We start from the raw sequence: 26,617 nt of genomic DNA on the forward strand, positions 1-26,617 counted from the left end.
ATTCCTTACAATTTAAAAAAATGGCTACATCTTTCAACAGCCATCTAAATTTCTAAAGACTGAAAATATTCCCCCTGGTCCCATGGGAAGGACCCTGCAAAACAACAGTGAAATGCCCATAGCAATATAATAGATCCAGAAGCCAAGACCTGGCAGAGATTTAGTCGCATTATATAATATTTTTTAAAGAGTAGTCTTATAGAGGTTTCTAAATAAAACATTAGCTTCCTGGATCTAATGTTTTCTTCTTCAGAGAAGATACAAGGGATACAAGAGTTTCCTTCCTTACCTTTGAGGAGCAAAGCCACTTGTTGAATAATGATTGATTTACACACCTTCTACCTTGTTAACCAATCTACAATTTTAACAAAATTTGGATTTGTTGTTGTTCAGTCATTTTTCAGTTGTATCAGTTCTTCATGACCCCATTTGGGTCTTTTTGGTAAAAATACTGGAATGGTTTTCCATATCCAGATCATTTTACAGAGGAGGAAACTGAGGCAAACAGGATTAAGTGACTTGTCACACAGATAGGAAGTGTCTAAATTCTAAATTCAGATCTTCCTGACTACAGGCCCAATGCTCCATCCACTGAGCCACCATGGACAGTCCCATGTCTTTTCCCAATCACATCTTTTGACAGTATCATGCTTATACCTGATTCAGCCACTGAGATTAGTTCACTTTATTTATTGCATATTATTACCAGTTGATGCCATTGTCCCTTCTTCTCCTTAGCCTGCTGCAGCTATAATCATTTTTACAGGAGTAAGACTCTCCATCTGAAATTCCACTTAAAATACCAGTCACTCTTTATAAATGTCACATGGCAGAGTATAGACTGTTATAGTGTCCTTTCCTGACATTAAACTAATTATATCATGTCACCCAAGGAGCCCTAGGATTTTGCTCCCAGTTGACAACTTCCTGAAGTAGATCAAATTGTAAGATTATCCTGTCACTCACAACTGGACAACTTGATCTGTAGACAAAGACCAGCAGGTTGGCTCAGGTTCCCCTGGTCTGGTCTGGTTTTCTATGTACAATATTGGCCCTCCCAAGATAGATTTGTTTCCCTGTCTCTTAGAAGGATTCTTTACCAGGATTTTATGAACCTGCTCATTTGTTTTAAGTATGCTGATAACTCTCTTTTAAGATAATTGTTTTCTTTGTAATTTTATATATTTTAAAACATTATTCTGAGAAGTCCATAGGCTTCACCTGATTGTCAAAGGGATTCATGACAAAAAAAAATGTCTCTAAGACGGTAGAGTTTATCGGGTTTGCTGAGTTAACTTTCATTCAACCTGATTTAAAGAATTCAGAGGTTTTCTTTATCTTCTGTTTTAACGACAACTAGAAAGTCTCAGGATGTTGGAGGTGGGGAAAAGTAAGAAAGTTCAAGGGTTATGATTTTAAGCCAATCTCTGAGTCTGTCTGGTTTTACACCATAAAAACTGACTACTATCATCACCTTCACCTTCACCTAGTATATCCTTATTTCTCTAACCCAGAAGAGGGAAGCTAACCAACACAGTGCACCTAATCAGAAGGACCTAACTTCAAATCCAGCCTTAGACAAATAGGAGTGGTGGGACTTGAAGCAAATCACTTAACTCTGTCTCAGTTCCTCATCTGTAAAACATATTGGAGACAGAAATACCAAATCATCCAAGTATCTTTGCCTAAATGGGATCACAAAGAGTTGTAAACCACAGCAACAACAAGGTTATGTGATGATCAACTCTGATGGAAGTGGCTCTTTTCAACAATGAGGTGATTCAGGCCAGTTCCAATAGACTTGCGATGGAGAGAGTCAGAGAGAGTCCCCTAGAGAGAGGATTATAGGGACTAAATGTGAATCACAACATAGTTTTTTCATCTTTTTGTTGTTGTTTGCTTGCTTTTTGTTTTTTTTTCTCATTTTTTTCTTTTTGACCTAATTTTTTTCTTGTGCAGCATAATAAATATGGAAATATATATAGAAGTATTGTATATGTTTAATATATATTGCATTGCTTGCTGTCTAGAAAAGACATACACTTCTTTGCATGTATTTTGAAAATAAAAAGCCATTATTTAAAAAGAAAAGAGTTGTACACTGAACAACTAACCCAGAAATCCTATAGTGTTAGGTATAAATCACATTCCCTGATACCACTGTGCATATATCGGGTATCTGTGTATGTCATTTTACCTGATTCCATTCTTATAACAGGGTCCTACATGGATCTATGACCTATTATAACCCATCTTGTATTATCTTGTCCATTAGCAAAGGTGAAGTTGCTAGTAGCAGACATTTCATTTTATTGTTCTTCCTATTTATTTTTTGCATATACATCAATATATATGGCTTTGTTGTTGTCTTGGTTCTGCATACTGTTTACTCTGTATCAGTTCATAAATCTTCCTAGGATCATTTTTTTTAAAGACTAGGTTGCCTTATCTCAATTAAGCTGTAAGTGCAACATTTTACTGACCTTACCACTTCTCAGCACAGAAGAAATAACCATTTCTGACCCAGGACTGTTCAGCCTTTCCTTAGGCAGCCTGGGACTTCCCAGGGATTTACCATATTAGTGCTAGATTTAAAACACTCCATCAACTCTAATCCACTGCAGCTCTCCACCTCACCAACCTCAACCTCCCCTCTAGCAGGATTTATAAGTTTGTAATACCATACTTATCTTCTCAGTATCACTCTTTTTGACCAAAAAATTTCCCTATAAATAGGAACAAATTCTACCACACTAAAAAAAAAATTAAAAATAAAAATAAAAAACCCAACACATTTTTAAAGTACCAACTTGCTCCCACAAAAAGACCCCCATAATGAAATTATATCTTTTGTTGTCTTCAAACCACAAAGCAGAATCAAACATGGAATTAAAATATTAAGAACTTTTGGGTCAGATAAAATATGAAAGGTCATAGTCAGCTTCATTGCTCCCACAACCACCCCAGCAAAATTTAAAAGAGCAGTAGAAGAAATAACAACAACAAATACTAGTAAGCACTTCCATTCATTATAGGACTTCAGAAGTAAAAGGCAGAAGTCTGGAGACACTCTAAAAAATGGGAATAAAGAAGAATACTGGCAGGTCACTGTACAGGGAAGCAAAATAGCTCCATACTTGAGAATCCTCCAAGAAGCCAGCAATCCTCTTGTCACCATAGAAGACAAAGCCAACTCTAAAAACTGAGTTCAGTTCCTAGGAAGAGAAATAAAAACACCACCCATTTCACTATTTCCTTTCTATGGCTTATTGCTATTGGAAATCCATCACTAAATTAACAAAAGTGAAATTAAATGAGACCACTCTAGCTGTGTATGTACAGAAACTGAAATAAAGTCTCAATGCACTTTATGACAACCCATTTGAAGAGAGAAGGAGCTCCAAACTTCATTTCAGTGGCCATATAATCAAGATCCCAGTTTAACCTTGTTATCCCAGGAAATCCAAGCTACTAGGGATAAAATTTAGGAGAAAGGTAGGAATGATATAAAGTAAAATTCCCCCATATTGGTTCCTCAAGTGCAATAAATTACAACACTGGCCTTTCCCCCCTCAAACCCATCTACTCCCCAAGACTGAGATCTTTCCTGTATACTTAACCACTATCCCCAAGGATATTCTGATTGGGATTTGTGTATTGTAAGAGATTAAGAAGTATTTAAGGAAGGAGATAAACCTCTTGTAGCCTAAATATTACCTGAGCCTTTAGAAACCTGACTCAGGGATGGGGGTGGGGGTGGAACCTGTCTTGGCTTTTGTTATGTTTTCAGCATGACCATTTAAACCTAAGAAATAGGTAATCTTGTAAATCAGGGCTTGATTTTTTATTTTGTCTATTTCTAGACTCAAGGAAATGATGGAGTAAATTAAACTTTAAAAAGTGTCCTTTTACTTTTTAAAAGAAAGCCAGTCTTTAAACATTTACCATCACTCTCTTGCTTGATTGGTTCTTTTGGATTAATTTATTGAGACTGAATTGCATAAAATGAGGGAATTAACCCAGTACCTCCTTTGTTAACTGTCAGGATAAAAGGCTGGCAACTCTGTTTCAGAGAGTTCAAGAAGGAAAAGGCAGATTTGGCCCACAAAGGACAAATTTCATACTTATCCTGTTCCCAGTTAAAGAGGGTGTTCATCATCTGAAAGATAAAGGGAATTCTAGATTGGCTACATCTAGAACATCACCAGAACAAGCCCCATACCCTTGTGTATAGCCTGCTTCAGACTGCTTGGAGAGTGCTTCTCCCATATGGAAGCAGTCTTTTGCAATGGGCCTTCCCCACTTGTTCTTATTCAGAGTTGGGCAGATATGGTTTTAAAGTTTCTAGGAAGGATATGCCCTCTAGATGCTGAGCAGGTATTGAAATGGTACTTCATCTCAGGTGGCCTGCTCTGAAAGGTTTTGTTATTGCTCTGTCATTTTCAGTCATGTCTAACTCTTTGTGACTTCACTTGGTAAAGATACTGGAGTAATTTGCCATTTCCTTATCCAGCTCATTTTACAGATGAGGAAACTGAGGTTAACTGAGGTTAAGTGACTAATGAGTGTCCGAGGCCAGATTTGAATTCATGATAAATATTCTTGAATTTGGGCCTGGCACTGTAGCTAGCTGCCTCTGTGAGAGGGTAGGTAATTTCCAAAAAAGAAATTTAAAAATTCCTTATCCAAGAAGGGATTATGGATTTGGTTATTAAAACATGAGTTTTGTAAGAGAAAAATTGAAAACCAGCTCTTTTATATCTCCGTTAGGGAACACTAGGAGGAGGAGAAAAAAGGCTTTTTTATAGACCCCCACCAACTTCCATGGGTCCCAAATTTATGGAATTTAAAAATTATAAGGGGTGGACTTGACTTGAATGGAATTCAGTTCTTGATATCAGATAAAAAGGATATCAGAGATCCTTGTACTGCATTTATTAAATGAAAGCTGTAGTTCATATCTTTAGGGATATTCTAAACATAGGGAACCAAGTGGTCATCATCCCTGGGGAACCTATTCAGATTGAAGATGAAATCCCCATAATGTTGGGAGCTTTATGGGAGATAACAACATGGAGAACAAAAACCAAAAATAACCCAAATCCAAAATTATCCCAAAGGATTCATAATTAAGAATACTATACACATCCAGAGAAAGAACTGATAGACAATGCAGATCAAAGCACACTATTTTTTACTTTTTAAAATTTTATTCACTTTTTTTTCTTCTGGTCTCATCTTTTTTCACAAAATCACTAATGTTAAAATATGTTTTACATGATTGCACAAGTATAATCTATATCAAATTGCTTACTCCTTACAGAGGTGGGGGAATTGAGGAAGAAAGGAAGAATATCTGGAACTCAAAAAAAAAAAATTTATTGAATGTTAAAAATTGTCTTTATATGTAATTGGGGGAAATGTTATTAAAAAAAAAAACCAACAACACAAAGACTAATGTCCAGATAAAAGCAAGAGGACAACAAAAAGTATATATACTCCTATTGCAGTCATATCTCAGCTTGGATATATAGTGGAAATGGATTTGTTGGGGTTATGGGCAGCCCAAATTAGGCTGTTTCATCATTATATCCAGTACAAAGGGAAGGCCCCTTGATTTACCCAAGTTTTTGATGCTATTAACATTCATCTGTGCTGTATCTCCATGGATTATTGAGCTACTATTCGAGACTTCCATTCTCAAATCTGGCCGCAGGCACTTACTAGCTGTGTGATCCTAAACAAGTCAATTAACCTCTACTTCAGCTTCCTCAACTTGATAATAAAGATAATCATAAAACCTTTCCCACTGAGTTGTTGCAAGGATTAAATGAAATAATTAATATTTGTAAAGAGCTTAATACTATGACTAACGCATAATAAATTCTTGTTTCCTCCAAAAACCTCAGAAATAAATTTTAATAGAATGTAAAGGATCAAGAACTATGCAGAGCCTGGACCCATTGGTACCTACACCATCTATGTAAAAGTCACTGACCACTCAATATTCTTTCTCTTTCTCTGCCCTTGTCAGCACTGGTCATCTGGATGCTTCCTTATAGGGATCTGAATGATCTGAACTGTTTTTGAAGTTCCTTTGCTTAGCAGACAGTTCTGCCCAGGATGGGCTTGACATTCTCTCCTGATTCTCTGCTGAGTGCAATTCTGTCTCTGGTGAAGTGGTTAAATGGTGCACTAGACTGGAACTGGACTCTGGCCTCAGACATTTATTAGCTGTGAGGCAAAACACTTTACTTCTTGCTGCCTTGGTGGCCTGTTCTGTAAAACTGGGAAGGGGATAATAAGAGCATCTACTTCCGAGAGCTGTTGTGAAGATCAAATGAAACTCTTTTAAAGCATTTTGCAAATCTCATAGTACTATATAAATGCTAGCTATTATGGTAAGTCCTTTAGGGAAACATGAAAGTGTTAGTCACTGAGTAGAGATCACAGTGATCGGACCATTGAATGGCAGACCTTTGCTGGCATATATTCAGGTGGACCACATCAGTACTTACTAGCAAATATTTCTTCAGCTGTAAAAAATAATTCTGTGAACAACCTGTTTCTTGATAGACATTACTGTCATTTTCTTTGATCAAAGGATCCATTTTCCCTCCAGAACCATATAGGAGGTCCTCTCAATCTCACATTTATCTTTCTCTCTGAATGGTTTGAGAACATCATCTACTTGGAAACCAAGGGGATTTGACAGCAGGGGGGAGGGTGGGGGCAGTGAACCCTAATCATGTAGGAAAGAATGGAGGGGATGGGGGAACAGACACTGGGGAAAGTTGTGTTGTCCAATTAATCTTTCTGCCTAGCCCATAGATAAAGGAATAGTCAATGGAACCCCCAGATAAAGTTTGTGATCATTACACTCTGGGTCCAGTGGTCTTCTTCACTTAGGAGAATTCCTTGGCAAGAAGAGATGTCAGGGAACCAAGGAATAGAGCACAGCAAAATTAGGGGAAATAACTCAATCTAAGCAAAAAGTTGCAAGCAAGGGGAATATAAACCTTTATCTTCTGCTTCCAACTAGTATTTTTTACAAATGTTTTTGGAGCAGAGAGATTTTTCAAGTGCTGCTGGTGTCTGCTTTTCTGCTCCTGGTTGCTGGTCCTACTCACAAGTTTCACTATGAATTTTGCCAATTAATGGCTTGGCCACACCATAGCTGTTCTGACTTCAAGATATGGTTATGGTTTTAACTGTGATTTCATTTTTGTTCTTTTTGTTGGCAGTATGCCTCATATACTATTCTCTTTAGATAATTTATTTGTTAGCTTAGAATTAACCTCTAGGTAATTTATTCCTAGACACAAAACATGGCTTCAGTTCTAGTGCGATCATGCTACAGAATGACTTAAGTGTGTTTATATTACTCAGGTCTTGTACTCTAAGAGGCTAATTAGGCCATGTGATTCAAATTTAAATGATCTAAATTAGATGCATAGTTTTATCACGGAGATCTAGAAGGATGATAGACTAAATACACTAAGGTCTGCTTTGGGAGAAATCTTTTATAAATTGCTATAATGAAGGAAAGATAATTCTTTGGAATTCACAAATTGTTTATACCTATCTAGAGCTTCTAGGTTAAAAAATAATAACAATACTCCAAGCAGCCAGAAAGAAAGAATTCAAATACCAAGAAGCCAGAGTCAAGATCATATCAGACCATGTTGTAACTAACAGAAAGAAGAAAAAAAATCTTAGGATGCAATATTTCATAAAGAAAAAACACAACCCAAAATAAGATATCCTGAAGTAACTTCCTATACCAGGGATATGACTCTTTAATAGAATAGAGAACTTTAAAGAATTGCTGATTAAGAGATCAGAACAGGGAAGAACCTCAGATCCCTAACTAGAAGAAATAAAAGAAATCTAGAAAGATAACTTCATTTGAATCACTGGAACATGCTAAATCAAGTGTTTAATTTCTAATAAGGGAAGAAGATACAAGTTTTCCTTTAAAATCTTACTGTTGCCAAGAGAACAAATACAAGGTAAGAGATTTTTTTCCTTTTATTTTGAAGAAAAGGAGAGGAAAGAAAAGGAAGGGGGAAAGAAATATTTTAGAGAATAAATAAGAAATGAGGAGGAAGAACTTACTACTCATGATTAGATTTCACCCAAATAAATGTATACAGAGGTGAAAAAGAGGTGGGGGAAAAAAGTGGGAAGTATATATCAGATGAAACTCACTACCATCTGACCTAGACAAAGAAGTATCAAATATATTAAAACACAAAGAATTTGATTTGGATACACATTAAATATAACAAAGAAACAGGGGCAGGGAAAAATGTTTAAGAGGGTGTATAGAGTTTGGGAGTGAATAGTTACTGATTTTAGAGGACTGATCATTAGGGAAAGATTCATTGGGGAGAAAAACGAAGGAAGGAAGGAAGGAAGGAAGGAAGGAAGGAAGGAAGGAAGGAAGGAAGGAAGGAAGGAAGGAAGGAAGGAAGGAAGGAAGGAAGGAAGGAAGGAAGGAAGGAAGGAAGGAAGGAAGGAAGGAAGGAAGGAAGGAAGGAAGGAAGGAATATGATAGAGGAAAAAACAAAATAACAATCAAAACTGTGACTATGAATTCATATGGGAATAGGATGAACTCACACATAAAAGAGAACTGAGTTAACAGAATTGATTAGAAAGCAAAATCCAAAAATACATTAACATGAAACACACTTGAAACATAAAGATTCACAAAGAATTAAAATGAAGGCTTAGAGAAGAAATTTATTGTCTCAAGTAATTTTTTTAACTGAGGTAACAATCAAGAAACCAGACAAATCAATAGTTTAAAATAAACAGAGCTTAAAAAAACAGCAAAATATTGCATCATTCTTAAGGAACATAATGAAACAATATCAATATTTAGTGCATATGCACTAAACAATGCAGCATCTAAGAATTTAAAGGAATTTTAATTATAGAGAGAACTACTAGATAGCAAAGTAATAATAGGTAGCTCCTCAACTGGCCCTTTTTAGAAATAAACAAAACTAACAAAAAAGATAAAAAGGAATGTTATTTAATAGAATTTTAGCAAAGTTATATGTGATAGGAGCAACTATCTGGCATAGTGGATAGAGAACCAGCCCTGAAGTCAGGAAGACTTGAACTCAAACCTGGCCTCAGACAGACATTTAACACTTCCTAATTGTGAGATCCTGGGCAAGTCACTTAACCCCAATTGCCTCAGGGGGAAAAAAAGTTATATGTGATAGATCTCTAGTGATTACTGAATAAATATCAAAAGAAATATACATATTTTTCTAAAGACCCTTTTGCACCATTTCAAAAAATAGACAATGTGCTACATATTATAAACAAAAACAGAAAAGAAGAAATATTTAACATCTTTTACTGATCACAAGACAATACAAATTATAATCAATAAAAGGTATTTGAAACATTAAGTAGAAAGACTAATTAGTCTTGAAGAATATGTGGGTCAAAGAACAAACTATAAGAATGAAATATTGTCAACAAAGGAAAGTACAAAAATAAGACATTTTAAAACTTTTGGAAAGTAGTCAATGCAGTCTCTGGGGGATAACTTATATTTCTAAACACATTCATCAATTTTTTAAAAAAAGGGACAGCTAGATGGCAGAGGCAGCTAGGCGAAGTGGATAGAGTACCAGCCTTGAAGTCAGGAGGACCTGAGTTCAAATCTAGACTCAGATACTTCACACTTCCTAGCTGTGTGACCCTGGGCAAGTCACTTAACCCCAATTGCCTCAGCAAAAACAAGAAAAAACATAAAATGTACAAACAACTAAAAAAGCTAAAAAAATCAAAAATTTCAAATTAAACATAAAAATTGCTTGAAAACCAAACAAAATACAAAACTGAAAATAAAGAATCATTAAATTATTTTTTAATTAATTGGGTTGATGTTTTTTGGGGGGAGTGGGGAAACTAACAAAATGAAGAACAAAATAAATTTTAAAAAATAAAAACTAACAAAAATCATTAGGGTATTTTTTAAAGAGAAAAAATCAAATTGCCAATATCAAAAATAAAAAATAAAATTTATAACAAATTAAGAGGGAAAACATAAACAATTTTCCCAATGGACTTATTAGCATAGAATATTTTGCCCACAAATGGTGATACCAAAATTAATCCTCTACCAAGAGGCTCTATCTTGGCACTTGTCTCTCAAAAAACATAGAGTTAAATCCAAATGACACACAAAGAGACAATAGGTGATCACAGTTCACAGATGTATGTTTCTGTTAAGGCTTATATCCTTTACAGAAGAAATTAGCAATTTGACAGTGACAAGTTAATTATCATGGCTACAGTGAAACAAATATAAAGTTCTATATAAAATAAAATATGCATAGTAGGACTTTTATGTTAGCAAAAATAGTTAAAAATAAAGTAGGTTTTCAAATTGGAGATAATGGAACAAATTGCATTACATTAATGTAATGAAAGAGTCTTGTGGTATAATGAGCAATGAATATGAAGAATTGAGAGAAAGGTAAGAAGATTAGAGAAAAATAAGAAGACATCCTGAATGAATGAAAAGTAAAGGATACAAAAGCAAGAAAACAACATACTCATTGTCATGATAATATTAAAAGTGGCTATATAAATGGAAAACAGAACTCAATGATCAAAATTAGTTTCAGATGTTTGATATTTGAATACAATATAATTTCGGTAAAAAAAAAAAAAAAGTGGGAGACAATGAATGCCGAATGTTACATACTCAGTGGTGATCATTGCTTTATTTAATTTTACTCAACTGGTTTTTTTTTTCTATTACAAAAAAGAGCAAAGAGGAAAGAATTAGCAGATTTTTGAGAAGTGGTTTTGTCATAAAAACAAACTGTATTAAATAAAATATTATTTCTTTCAAATGGTGACCTTCTAGCAAAAATGACAAGAAAGTTTCAAGAAATTACACATTCAAGTCATCTCTTTATACTTCCACCAATTACAATATCAAAACCCTATTTTAGAATTGACTTTTATCACTTTCTGTTTATGGCTTAATCCAATTGCTGTGACAAGAATGCATTCTGTTCCAGATATTAATCTCAGTTCCAGGATACCTTCAAATCTTTGCCAATCCCTACCTGTCATTGCATGAGGGATATTAGTGATCATGACCCTCTGGCTTTGCATTTTGATTCCTGATTCTGGGTGCTGCATCTCCTTCACCAACGCTTCAATCTGAAACACAGAAAGGAGGGAAGTCAAAAGATGAGTCCTAACAAAGTATTTCTTGTCTATTTCCTCAGATTTATTTTTTTTCAAAATTACATATGTTTTATTACAGCCAGAAGAAAAAGAAACCTGATTCTATATATTTGGAATATTTACACAGATATTCTATTTTTGTGATGCCAGATATCCAGAATCAAGTTTCTTATTTCTGGCTATAATAAAACATAAATAAAATTATTTGTAATTTTTTTCCATCCAGCTTATGTGGTCCTCAGATGATAAATATCATCTGTCACTTGAACCACACTTGAAGACTTCCCAACTTGGATATAATCTCTGAAAGCATACACTCACCTAACATAGGCTTAGAGAAATCAGGGTTAACTCTAGTATGCTAAGGCATTGAAGTAGGACTTTAGTGAGTTTCTGTACAATCAACTAGTATTTTATTAAAAACCAATGTGGCAAGCACTGTGCTAGGCACTGAGAATATAAATACTATGAAGAAATATCTCAACTCCAAAAATATTACATTATAAGAGGGGACACAATAAGGGCATATTTGTAAATATATATGTGTACATGCATACATAAATACAAAATATATATAAAAAAATTAAATAATAGTATTTATGTAAGTTTACAAAGCACCTTTCATATGTTAATTCATCTGATCCTCAAAAGAACCCTGAGGGATGGATGCTATTATTATCCCCATTTTACAGATGAAGAAACTAAAGCTGAGAGAAATTAAGAAACTTGTCCTCCATCGCATATCTTGTGTCAGAAGTAGGATTTGAGCTCAAGTTTGAAATGACCTAATTGTCAATTATACAATATAAAGTATTTTGTGTGGAGGATCCCAAATAACCATTAAGGAGATCAGGAAAAACTACATGTGTTTGAGAAGCATCTTGAAAGAAGAGACATTCTGGAGAGCAGTTTGGAACTATGCTCAAAAAGTTATCAAACTGTGCATACCCTTTGACCCAGCAGTGTTGCTACTGGGCTTATGTCCCAATGAGATCTTGAACAAGGGAAAGAAACCTGTATGTGCAAGAATTTTGTGGCAGCCCTCTTTGTAGTGGCCAGAAACTGGAAAATGAATGGATGCCCATCAATTGGAGAATGGCTGAATAAATTGTGGCATATGAATATGATGGAATATTATTGTTCTCTAAGAAATGACCAACAGGATGATTTCAGAAAGCCTGGAGAGATTTACATGAACTGATGCTGAGTGAAATGTGCAGGACCAGGAGATCGTTGTATACTTCAACAACGAGGACCTCTTCAACAATGAGATGAAACAAATAGAGCAGTAATGAATTGAACCAGCTGCACCCAGCAAAAGAACTCTGGGAGATGACTATGAGCCACTTCATAGAATTCCCAATCCCTCTATTTTTGTCCGCCTGCATTTTGGATTTCCTTCACAGGCTAATTGTTCACTGTTTCAAAGTCCGATTCTTTTTGTACAGCAAAACAACTGTTTGGACATGTACATATATTGTATTTAATTTATACTTTTACATATTTACCATGTATTGGTCAACCTGCCATCTTGCGGGGGGTGGGGGGGAAGGAGGGGAAAAATTAGAACAAAAGGTTTGGCAATTGTCAATATTGTAAAATTACTCATGCATATATCTGGTAGATAAAAACTATTAAAATAATTTTAAAAAGAAAGAAAGAAAGAAGAGGCATTCTAGTGATGATGCGTCATGAAAGATTTGGTTCTTCTTAGCGGTTCAGTGATCCAAGGCAATCCCAATAAATTTTGCTTAGAAAACACCATGTGTATCCAGAGAGAGAACTATGGAGACTGAATATAGATCAACACATGTTGTGTTCACTTTTTTTTTCCTTTTTCTTCTTTTTTTTTTCGTGGTTTTTCCCTTTTGTTTTGAGTTTTCTCTCCCAACATGATTCATAAAAAAAGTATATGTTAAAAAATTAATGTAGATGTATAACCAGAAAAAAAAAACAATTAAAAGAAAAAGAAGAGGCATTCTATAAGGTAGAGGTTAGGAGAGAGAGTGCATTCCTTAGGGTTTTGGCTTTTAAAAGTTTTAGTTAAAGTTTCACGAGTGCTTCCTATATCCTTCTTTAAATCTTGGTGCCTTTCCTCTGAGATTATCTCCAATTTATCTTTTGCATATCTTGTTAGCACATAACTGTTTGCCTTGTTTCCTCCATTAAACTTGAAGTAAGCTTCCTGAGAACAAATACTGGTGTGTGTGTGTGGGGGGTTCATTGTTGGTTTTTGTTTGCCTTTCTTTACACCCACAACACTTAGAATAATGCCTAGCACATGGCAGGTATTAAATAAATGCTTCTTGTCTTGATGTAACTTTACCAATATCAAAGCATGTTTATAGTGAGCCCCTAAATATGGGAGCATTTCGATAAAAAAAGAAAGTAGCTTTTGTACAACTGAATCAGTTAGCTTAGAGAATAACAAAATAGACTCAAAGTTCTGAATAGTTTTATAGAAGACCTGAGTGCATCAGAGGGCACCTGAGCCTTGTTTTAGCAAGAGATACTTTTTGATGGAGTCAGCTAAAAATGAATATGGAAAAAGTCTGTTCAAGTAGGGGAACGAGTGTAGGAGATATGTAAAGGTTCAAAGCTCTTATAACTACAGCAAGATGTTGAACCAGAAAAGCTCTGATCAGCTGAGTCCCCAACATCCTCCGGATGAAGTTTCAGTAGTTAAGGGACAGGTAACAGAGACAATCAGATGTCAAAGTGTGCCCCTTTCAGACTTTAAGAAGCTATATTTCCAAGCTTTCAAAAACTCTAGATTCTGAGGGGGCACATTTGCATATAAAAGGACCAGGAATCTTGGCTGGGGGGTGAGACTTGAAAGTTTTGAAGGGGAGGCTAAGCTGACCTTTCTAACTTTGGATCTTTGAAAGGAATCTACAAGAGAAACAATTATGAAGAAGGACATGGTTAACAGTTCGCTTTGTCACCTTTCCCCTTGTACAGCTTAGATTTTTCAGAGTGATGTTGGGGGAAGTCAAGATTTCTCTTCTTGAATTTTGAAGCAGAAGCACACGGAGAAATGCAGTTTTGGAGATGAGTTTTTGTCAGTTGCAGGAGATCCTGGGCCAATACCATGCTCCTCAGAATCAAGACTAAGAAAGCAGAATCAAAGAGGCTACTATTTATTGCAGGGTAATCATTCCAGCTCTTTCTAGAAGAAAGTCGATAGTACTGCTTTAAGCCAAGACTTCAGAAAAGTCATAAGCAAAAGCCTACAGTGACTACAGTGTAATGACACCCAGTGGAATCCATAAAATAATCCACAATAAGAGCAGTGCAGAGATCTGCAACATCAGTGATGCAAATTGTTGTTCTTAGCTTGTAATTTGGCTACAGATGTACCTCTCTACTTGTGAACCCTGTGTGTTCACTCCTCCCATTGATGTTATATGTATTTGTGGGAAAGTACAACCCAGATTTATCAATTAATAAATCAGTGTGCATTTATTAAGCCAGGCATTGAGGAATAGAGATTAATAAAATGATACATTCTCTAATCTCAAGAGCTTGCATTCCACTGGAAGAGTCAACACAAGTTTATAGGTCTATATATGTACTGGGCAAAAACACAAAACAAATAGGAAGCAGCTAGTAGGGCTGCTAAGTAGAGCAGTGAATGGAGTGCTGGTCTTGGAATCAGGAAGACTCATCTTTGTGAAATCAAATTTAAGCTCAGACACTTACTAGATATGTGACACCTCAGTTTTCTCACCTGTAAAATGGGCTGGGGAAGGAAATGGCAAACCACTCCAATGATATTTGCCAAAAAAAAACCAAATGGGGTCATAAAGAGTAGGACACAACTGAAATGACTGAAAAACAAAATTCAAAATAGATGAGAACGGGGTCAGGGAATCCTTCATGGGTATTTTATGAGACAAAAGTTAAGGAAAGAGTGGTTCTAGTGATGGAGAACACCGCTGCAAAAGCTTGGAAATAGTAAGTGGCTGAGGAACACATGACAGTTTGAAGGCTAACTTGGCTAGATCAGAAGGTTTGGGAAGATATTTTCTTTGTGTGGCACAAAGGTCTTTAGATATATTGTCTCATTAGATCATCACAACCGATAAGTAGCAGGTGCTGCCACTAGCCCCATTTTTGTTGTCATTCAGTTGTATTTGGCACTTCGGGACCCCATTTGGGGTTTTCTTGACAAAGATAATGGAATAATTTGCATTTTCTTCTCAAGCTCATTCTATAATATGAGGAAACTGAAATAAACAGAGTTCAGCAACTTGCCCAGGATGAGACAGGTAGTGTCTAAGGCCAGATTTAAGTTCAGGAGGATGAGTGCTCCTGACTCCAGGAATGGCACTGTATGCACAAGGGTGCCACCTAATAGCTGAATATTACAGAGAGGGAAATTAAAGCTCAGAGCTGTTACTTGCTATTTTGACTGGCAATCCTGGGAAAGTGGAGAGTTTATAAACTGTTAGATTATCTCCCTAGGATTTTTATCTATCAAATGAAGGAGAAGCTGAACAACCTCTGAAGGGACAATCTCTAATGTCCCTTTCAGCTCTAAATTTATGATCCTAAGAGGCTGGGGATAGGATTTATTATCTGGGTCTCTGGAGCCAAATCAAGTGACACACTAATGATGATACAATTTTAGGAATTCTGCCACTGTAATTGAATGTGTAAACAAACGCTAGCAAAGACATCCCTTCTGTCTCAGTCTCATCACTCCCTGGATAACAGCTACAGACAGTTAGCTAATATGTAAACAGACACTCTTGGCTTACAGACAACTCCCATTGGCTCCTGATTTAGAAATGTTTTGTTTTCATCAAAGCCTTGGGATGGGGGTGGGCGAAGGAGAAGGAGGGGGCTTGGAACAGAAAACTATTCATTTAGTTCCATTTAAAGCTGTTGTTCCTTGGTTTTCCTCAATGACAGTGTCTGGCAGACTTTCAGGCCACTAGGTCAATAACTCAACCGCAGGGAAAAGAGGCAAATTGATAATACCCATAGGGGAGAGTAGACTAGGAGGTAGCACCAGCTGCTACTCTGTTATGTCATTCCTCTGCTTCAGAAGCTTCAAGAATTCCTTATTCAGGAACCCTCTATTTGGCATTTAAAGTCCTTCACAAATGGCTCCAACCAATCATTCCAGGATGATAATATATCATTCCCCCTTACAAGCTCTATATCCTATCCAGACAAACTGTCCTTCTTTCTATTGCTCACACTTATCATCTTCTTCCTCTCTGTACAGTTTGTCCCATATGCCTAGAATGTTTTCTTACTTCACCTTTGCCTCTTGGACCCCTACCTCCCTTCAAGGATAAGTATGACATTATACAAGAGGCACTTCCCCATTACTAGTGCCCCCAACAGTGAAATTGCTTTCTATTTCAGAAAAGCCTAGAAAGACCTACATACTGAGTAAAGTGAACAGAACCAAGAGAACACTGTAGACAGTAACAAGATCATGTGATAACTATAATGGGCTCAGCTCGTTTCAACAATGAGGTGATTCAAAGCAGTTCCAATAGAATTGGGATAGAAAATGGCAATGGCATCCAGAGAGAGAACTATAGAGAATGAAGCATAGTATTTCAATTTTTTGTCTGTTTGCTTGTTTTTTCTCATGGCTTTCCCCCCCCCACTTTGATCATTTTTCTTGCACAAAATGACAGATATGGAAATATGTTTAAAAGGATTGCACATATGTAACCTATATCAGATTGCTTGTTATCTTTGGGGAGGAGGGAGGTAAGGGATAGAGGAAAAAAATTTAGAACACCAAGTCTTACAAAAATAAATGTTGAAAACTATCTTTACACATATTTGGAAAAATAAAATACTTTTTAAAAAAAGAAAGGAAAGTATAGCATCCTATGGGGAGAGGAAGAAATTACTTTTTATTTAGTTGTTGTTTTAACTCTAATAACCTTTTTTCATAAGTGTTTGGAGAAGTTTTCAGGGGGAACTGTGACTAAGAATTTGGTCACCACAGGAAAAAAGGATTCAACTATTTGACTCTCCTCTCATTTCTCTTTTTTTTTTTTGCTTTTTGCTGAGGCTAATTGAGGTTCAGTGACTTGCCCAGGGTCACACAGCTAGGAAGTGTTAAGTGTCTGAGACCAGATTCGAACTCGGATCCTCCTGAATTCAGGGCTGGTGCTCTATCCACTGCGCCACCTAGCTGCCCCTTTTTCCTTTTTTTTTTTCTCCTCTCATTTTTCTGAATGTTAAGCAGGTATAGTATTGAAAGAGAAAATGACCAAGACCATCTCAGTTTGACATAAGGGTAGTTTATATTGTATTGTTATAAATATAGGTACATATGTTTATTTCTCTATGTATATGCTGCTTCTAATTAGTAACCTTCAGAGACTATTTGATTTTTGCCTTTGTATCCCAAGCATCTGGTAAAAATTAGATGCTTGCAAAAGCCTTTTGAACTGATTTGAAGGTGCAAGATGCATTCCTACTAGTAGAGGGCAACTGTTCAGCCTCCTCTTTGGGAAGAGATGTCTTTTTAAAAATACTAAGAGAACTTGTCACCTGTAATCTGGACAATCTAATTAATATATGTTCTGTAGGAAGTAAATAGGTCATAAGCCTAGAGTGGAAGGGACTTAAAATCCATCTAGTCCAATACCCTGATGTTACAAATGAAGAAACTGAGACCCAGAAGGTAAAGTGTCTGACCAAGTTCACACAAGTACTAAGTATTAGAACCAGGATTTGGATCAAGGCTTTCTGATTCCAAATCCACCTCTTTTTCCACACCATGAAATCCACTGCACTATGCACCTTCTACATCTTGCTTTCTCACTATATACTTCAATTGTCCTGGGATAAAGTCACAATTAAAAAAAATTAATTAGATGAGCCCACAATTTTCTTTTCATATGGGAGGAAAATGGTTAACAGTGATACAAGGAGATACACCTGATTGCTGAGGTAAGTTCTTAAGTTCACTTTTTTCTCTCCAAAAGGGAAAATAATCATAATTAAGATTCCTATGAACTTAAAATTAATCTTTCCTGAGGATCACATGGAAAGAAATAAAGAACCATTTTGAAACACAATGAGATTAGCTTTCCTTTTCAACATTTGTGCCACATTCTGACAGAGAAGAGTGAGGGAGAAAAATGGATAGAACTAAACTATTTAAGAGATCCTGCCCACAAGAGCACTGATAGATTTTTTTCTATTATTGTGTTCCTTGGAAAATCTCTTTAGGATTACAAAAATCAAGGTATATCATGGTCATAGAGTCCCAAAGGCTGGGAAGCATCTTTTCAATAGAAACACACTTGGAATATCACAGGCAAATTAGGATCTATCTTAATTATTAAGAACTCCAGAATAGGAAATTTTATAGCCTCCTACACATCACCCTTTCAGAGACTAACACTCATTATCAAGAAAATTTTCACTGTGTCTCATATACATCTTTTCTGTACTGGATCCTATCCATGAAGATGGAAGATTTGATGGTCTAATCTAGGTAGTAATTCCAACACACATAATGTTGGAGACAGAGGATATTTTATTTCAATCTTTGTTGAAATATTAAGTTGCCTATATACATTTTTTTCTGAAAACATAAATAAATAATACCTAGATTAGCCCTTAGAAGGGTCCCACCTGAACTAGGGATTTAGGATGTGTTATTTAAGCTTAAAAAATAACCCAGTTTTTTTTTCCCAGTACATCTGTTCCTAATATACTAAACTTCTGAGGCTTGAAATGTCGAGGAGTGAGTGTAAAGTTAAGCAAAAGTACAATCAAAAGATATCTTATTACTTTCAATGAGTTTAAGTCACCAGACCTGAATAAATTAAATTGCAGAGTAATTAAAAAACTGGCAGGTGTGATTAATGAGCTATTGTTGATCATCTGTGAGAGATGCTGAGAAAGTGAAAGGATTATAATGGGCAAATGATATTTCAGCTTTTAAAAAAAGAATAAAAGATTGATTTAGCAAATAATACAATAGTGAACTTGCCTTCTATTTTTGGCAAAATTAGTAAACACAACTTCATGAATAAAAGGTCACACAAGACTATTCTCATGTCCTTTTCTGATAGAGTTATCAATATAGTAAATCATGGGAATACTAAAAATGGAGTATGCTTAGGTTTTAGCAAAGTATTTGATCAAGTCAACAATTCTGTGTTATGAATTAGATAGAAAGATTATGGGCTAGATGATAGTAGAGATAGATGCATTTAGAAGTGGTCAAATGACTAGTCTCAAAGAATATTTATTCAGGTGTCAATGTCAATGTAGAGTATACTCTGTAGTGGAATTTCCCATAAGTCTGTCCAACAATTTTATTAATGACATATATGAAAGCCTGGATAGCATGCTTGTCAAATTTGCAAATAAATTAAGCTTAGAGAAATGACTATATTGCATAATATAATGGATATTCATGAAAGATTGTCACAAGCTAGAACACTGATGAATTGAATAACCTGAAATATAATAATAATTTTAAGTCCTATACTTGAGTTCTACAAAACAAATTCACAAATAAAGATCAGGGCAAACATGACTAGATAAATGCTCTTATGAAAAAAAAAATCTGAGGGATTTAGTGGATTGCAGGCTCAAAATGAATCAATTTGGCAGTTCCCAAAAGCTAATATTATACTAAGATACATTAAGAGGACTGTGTACCATGTAAAAGAATTGATCTTTGACTATTCTCAGTTCATAAAGTCTAAAATGGAATCATAAGGAATTAACAAACCAATAAATTAGCATATCAATAGCATCAATACAGATTCCAGCAGTCCTTCACCTATCATCACAGTGCCAAAAAAGAATGAGTAGCTATAATTGTGTATAGAGTACCACAATATGAACAAAAGAATTCAAGTAGACCAGTACATCATCACATTGGTTCAATACCATATCTTGGAAATGTAGGCAATGTTTAACAGTATTGAATTTAAATAAGATGTTCAATCAGATTGTTATGGCAGAGGAAGAAAAAGAGAAGACTGCTTTCTGCTGCCCACTTGGCTTTTATCAGTCTGAGTGTATGTTCCAAGTGCACATTAATGTACTGCTGGTGAATGTGTGAATTGGTTCAAGCACTCTAGAAAACACTTTGGAATTTAAATCATCAGACTGAGTCTATGTCTTTTTTTAATTGATTCTACTTACAATTAATTGATTTTGTGTTATAACTGCCTAAGTCATGAACTTGAACTTACTTCAGAAATTTAGCTGTGTTGTAATGAGTTAAGTTTAGAAATCTAGCTCTCCTGTTAATTACTGTTCTATTCTTGTGTCTAGAAATTATGTTATCTTTGAAGGAGGCAGGTGGAGAGCAGAGAATCTGGTCTAGTATCTTTATACCACGAAGCTATTCTTCAAGGATAGCTAAGTCTGATTTGTTATCCAGCAGTCTGTTTTGCTATCTCTCTCTATCTTTGTAGATGCAGTTGTACTCTAACAATTAACAAGTTTTAGTCATAGGAGAGAAGGAGTGAGTGGCTGGCCCTCATTTCCAGTTTCTACCCAATCATATTTTCTTCCATCTATGATGCTAGACTTCCTGTTTTCTATATTCTCCAAAACTGTAAAAGAGCTATCCCTCCTCATTTGGGGTTTTATCTTTACTGGGGAAGTTGAGAAGCTGTTTATTGGCAAATTCATATTTACTAATAAAATGATTATGCTCAGAACTTTGGGCCTCAGTCTACCTTGATTTTAACTATTACTGAACTATGATCCAAAAGTTACTTAACTAGACAAACTCTTTCACCTAGTTATATCATTTGGGATATAAGCCTATATTCCAAAGAGCTATAAGAAAGAAAAAATGTCCATATGTACTAAAATATTTATATATAGAAATGTCTTGTGTAGTAGCAAAGAACTAGAAACCAAGGTGGTACCTATCAGTTAGGATAAATAAAGTATACCATATAAATGAATAGAAATTCTATTACGCCATATGCTATGATAATGAGAGGAAGAAAAAAGTAGATTTTGTTTTAAATGAACTTTTTTAAACCTTAATCATGACCAAAACAATATCAAACTTACCTGGTAAATTTGCACTTGTATGATTGGCAGCAGCTATGCAATAGGGCAAGAAGAGATCCCAGATCTCCTCTGATCTTATGCTAACTGGCAACGCTGTTACTTAATAAGCATTGCTAGGTCATTTTCAGTGTTGCATCTAAGACTGGTGGATAAAGGACTCAAGGTAAGAAATGACTGTAGGTCCTAGGATTTATATTGATCAAGAAGCAAGTAAAGAAGAAAGTCTGGCTCTGAATTCAGGAATGGTTCAGATGCTTGAATCAAGCCCCAAGTGAGTCTAATAAGATGAGAGACACATGTGTTCCCTTACAACTCTATTATCATCAAAAGTCATAGAGTAAGTTTAATAAGTTTAATATTTTTAATATTTAATATTTTTGTTAGTCTTTTTCTCTCCTAGATTGTATAATTCAAGAAGCAAGAATGGTGAAAGGAATATGCTTGGATGAGTGAGGTTTATCTCACATAATTGGAATACATAAATAGACTATACAAATAAGGAGGAAAGAGCAGAAAAGAACAAGTAACATTTGAATTTCACTGTCATCCTAACTAGTCAAAGAATAGAAGAATAAACACAGAGTAGGGTAAAAGAAGTATATTTTTTCAACAAGAAAATAGGAGAGAATGGGGGAAAAGGAGAAAAATAAGGAGAGTACATTAAGAAAGAAATTGGTCTTAAGCAAAACAAACTCTAAGCAGAGGATTAGGAAGAGATATTCAAAAAGAAAGAAAGAATAAGGAACTATTATTGGGCTGTAGGCAAAGAGAGAAAGAAGAAGGGCAAGAAAACAGAAGAAGACTACTCCCAACCTAGAACACTGATGCTGAGCACACTACATCTCTCTTACCATACTCTAAAGAGTGGATAGGAAACAAAGAAAAGAAAAAGTATAAAGGAATGGAATGGGGAGATTATGCAATAACGATGGTAAATAAATGTGAATGGGATGAGCTCACCCATATAGGGGAAGAGGACAGCAGAATGTATTAGAAAACAGAATCCAACAATTGCTGTTTACAAGCACTTGATACAAATACATACTGGAAACATAAAAATTCACAAAGTAAAATATAAAGATAAAGCAAATCTCTTATAGTTTCACTGAAGTTAAAAAGGGGTAGTCATTATAATCTCAAACAAAGCAACAGCAAACATGGACTTAATTAAATGAGATAGGCTACATTTTGCTAAAAAGGTATCATAATTAATTATTATTATTGTCAATACTAAAGCATATGCCCTAAACAGCACAGCATCTAAGTACTTTCAAAAAAGTTAAATGAGTTCTAAGGAAAACCAGACAATAAAACTACAATAGAAAAATAAAATAGAATCATACAAACAATAGATACTTTTTATTAAAGATAATCATAACAATGAGACAACAAACAAAAATTTGGGAATGTAGTCAAAGCAGTCTTAGAAAAAAAATATACCTTTAGATACTTTTAGCTATAAAAGAAAGAGCAACTCAACGAATTGGGCATACAACTAAAAAAATTCTAGAAGACCCACTATTCAAAAAAACCTAATTAAATATCAAAATGTCTTAAAAAGTAGAGAAAATATTAACAAAATTAAAAGCAAAAAAGTAATAAATAAAACTAAGAGTTGAGTTATTTTAAATAAACAGGACATTAATTTGTTGGGTTTTATGAAAGAATAAATCTAGTGCTGATAAACTCAGTAATCTCAGCTATTACTATAAGAACTCACTATTTGACAAAAACTTCTAGAAACATTGAGGAAAAGTAGTTACAGAACAATATCTCATACCATCTACCAAGTAAAGCTACAAACTGTTACATAGCTTAGGCATGTAGAGTGCCGTTATAAACAAATCATAGGAGAAATGAGGAAATTACTTGTCCAATTTATGAACAAGGGAATTTCTCATGACCAAAGAAAAGATGGAGATTAGAAATTAGAGAAGGTAAAATGTATAGTTTTGATTATATGAAATTTAAAATGTTTTGCACAAACAACCAATTGGGTTAAAGTTAGAAGAAAAAGAAAATGGGGAAAATATTTACAGCAAATTTCCTTTATAAAAATCTCATTTCTGAGCTATATAAGGAACTTATTCAAATATATAAGAATAAAAGCCATTTCTAACTCAATAAATACTCAAAGGATATGAACAAGTAGTTTTCAGGAAATTAAATCCATTCTATCAAATAACCACATGAAAAAATGTTCCAAATCAGTAACAATTAAAGAAAGGCAAATTAAAACAACTTTAAAGTTTAAAAGCCATTCACCTTGGTTAAGTTGACAACAATGAAAATGACAAATGTTGGAAGGACTTTAGGAAAATAGGTATTTTAATGCACTATTGGTGAAGCTATTAACTGGTCTAGCTATTCTAGAAAGCAATTTGTTAAGTATCCCCCCAAAAAAGTTACTAGCATGTACATATCCTATGACCCAGCAATAGTTATATCATTAATAGTGATACAATTATTTCTATACAGCAAAGAAAAGGCAGTAAAGAAAAAGAAAAGGCACCTATATGTTCAAAAAAAGTTTTTGTTACAAGGGTTTCTTTCTTGTTGTTCTATTAGAAGTGGACTGGAAGAAAATAAATGCTTATTAATTGAAAAAATAGTAAGAATTAAATCTAAAATAGTTTCTTTCTATAAGAATTATTTGGCATTGAAAACTTGACTAAACTCTGTTTTAAAAAAAAACTCCAGAGTTTAAGAAACAAGGACAGGAACCAGAGACTAGGAGAACAAATAAGATTATATTATGCTCAGAATCACAACCTATCAAAGGACTTCAGACGAAGCAATCTATAAAACAAGAATGAAAGGATTTCAAATTTTAAAATAACCTCAAGAGGTAACTAGATCAATTTGTTCTCATATAGGAATCATATAGGAATCACCTCTATTGCATTCCCAACAAGTGGTCCCAACAAGCCTTCCAGTGAAGGGGGGATTACAACTTCCTAAAGCAGCTCTTCCATTTTTACACTGCTCTAATTGCTAGGAAGATTTTCTTTACATATAGCCTTTCTACAACTCCCAACTATATAGCCCCTTGTTCTACCTTCTGTGGCCAAACATACTAAGTCGAATCCATCTTCCACATGATGATCTTGAATATCACCTGATAGGTGAGGTTGGGGAAGAAAATTTTCATTTAGGAGGAAATAGAACAAAGGTAATAGATATATATGTAAAATCTTTAAAAGATGACTGAGGATTGTATATGTATAACCTATATCAGATTGTTTGCTATCTTGGGTGAGAAGGGGGGAGTAAAAAAAAAATTTCAAAATCAAAATCTTCCCGAATGTAAATTGTTAGCACTACTGTCTATGTACCCAGGTTACTTATACCTTCGGAAGCTAATAATTAATGTGCAACAAGAAAATGGTATTTACATACATATATTGTATCTAGGTTATATTGTAACACATGTAAAATGTATGGGATTACCTGCCATGGGGGAGGGAGTGGAGGGAGGGAGGGGATAATTTGGAAAAATGAATAAAAAAAATTAAAAAAAAAAAATCAAAATCTTCCAAAACTGAATCTTGAAAACTTTTTTACTTGCAATTGGAAAAAATACTATTAGATTATATATATATATATATATATATATATATATATATATATATATATATATATATATATATATAATATATATGGCTAGTTTCCCTCTGCATTGAAGATACTAAAATATATATGTAAGGATCTCTGAGATATAACTAGATAGACTAATGCTCTGGTCTTCTCCATGCTTTGTTAATGAATCTCCTACATTCACTAGCTGAGATAGGTTCCTGAGTTTTTAGAGTAGCAGGATATATTTTTTAATTGTTTGGGGAACTGGGACTCCATCACCAATCTGAAGGGGCTATGTCTATCACAGAGGATTCAACTCATATTGTTCCCAATGATAAGCCTAAAAAGATGGGCAGCACTCAAAAGATAAAACCACAGGAAGTAGGGAATTGGAGAAAGGGTGGATTAATGCTTAATCCCCTTCAAGTCTTTCCACTCCAGTTTTCTTAAACCCCTTTCTAACAAATGCTGAACAAAATGAGGACAAGTATACTTCCTCCTTCAAGGAGGCTCAACAAACCCCACATATAAAAGTGGACAGTGCTTAGTTTTCTGGGTTGTTTAGTCTTACAAACCTTTATTATTCGAAAGAAACATATTGAGAGCCACTTGCTGGCACACACACACACACACACACACACACACACACACACACACACACACACAATATATCTATCTCTCTCTCTCTCTCTCTCTCTCTTTATATATATATATATATATATATATATATATATATATATATATATACAGATTCAAATATGACCAATGCTCCTATGAAATGCCTTATTATAATGCTCTGTATAGGGTATTGCAAACAAAAAACTTTCAAATATTGTATTTCAGATCAGGGAACAACCAATTTCAGTAGAGAATACCTTTGGAAGCCAAGCATCTATTATACAGAAGGGGAAAACCCATACCAGATACAGATCTGCCGATATTCCCTAATACTCTGTTTTCTCATCTAACAGGTTGTTTTCATCCACACAGTGCTCTAAATAAGAGCTCTTTATGTTTTGATTCTTCTATAAACACAGTCAGTTTGGAAACCTAAGTAGCTTTTTCTTTAAATACACACATACACATATACATCATTTCACAATACATTTATCAAAAATCAATAGTGGTAAAAATTAAAAACAATTTTTTTTTTACTAGGACTGTGCCCGTTCCTCACTTCACCCCCCCTCCCACAACTTCTGAACATATAAGCTTCTGTCCAGGTTTTGGTTCCTAGGGAAGAGTGGCTCCTATTTCCCACCAAGTTAAGAGAGGCAGAGATAGTTACCTTTTTGAGGAATGCCATTCTTGGCCTGTACTGCTGGCCTTGATGTTTGATTGTCATCTTGGAAACTGAACAGTCTTTAAACCAGTAAATAAGTGATGGTGTGAAAATTAAAAATAAATTTAAAAGACAAAAAATATATATATTTTTAGAAGACAAGAATTCTTGTCATCTAGAGATAAGGAGAAATAATGCTAAGGAATAAGGTGGTAAATGGTGATTGCTGCTGCTGCTGCTGCTGCTGCTCTGCTGCTGCTGCTGCTCTGCTGCTGCTGCTGCTGTTGCTATGATTTAGTCTCGTTCTGCAAGCTGCTTGAAAAGCAGCTGTGGAATAAAGCACCCACCCAATCAGCAAGTGGTTCTGTGTTCATTAGCATGAGCCGTACTTATGCCATCTGGCCACGAGGGGGAAGACATGAATTCAACCAAGACTACATCAGCGTTCCAATGATGGGGGAGCTGAGGATACAAGAGGATTTA

At 34.9% G+C, this 26,617-nt stretch overlaps 1 protein-coding gene across 1 annotated transcript in view; it reads right to left on the minus strand.

Annotated features, from left to right (window-relative positions):
• Positions 1-26,393, minus strand: part of RGS9 (regulator of G protein signaling 9) — a 96,766-nt gene extending 70,373 nt beyond the window's left edge. The window contains 2 exon segments of the mRNA XM_074260586.1: positions 11,109-11,205; positions 26,141-26,393. Coding sequence (XP_074116687.1) covers positions 11,109-11,205; positions 26,141-26,197 — 154 coding nt within the window. The 5' untranslated portion in view covers positions 26,198-26,393.
• Positions 26,394-26,617: the final 224 nt, after the last annotated feature.

The sequence above is a fragment of the Sminthopsis crassicaudata genome, chromosome 4 (assembly GCF_048593235.1).
Source record: "Sminthopsis crassicaudata isolate SCR6 chromosome 4, ASM4859323v1, whole genome shotgun sequence".
Taxonomy (NCBI): Eukaryota; Metazoa; Chordata; class Mammalia; order Dasyuromorphia; family Dasyuridae; genus Sminthopsis; species Sminthopsis crassicaudata.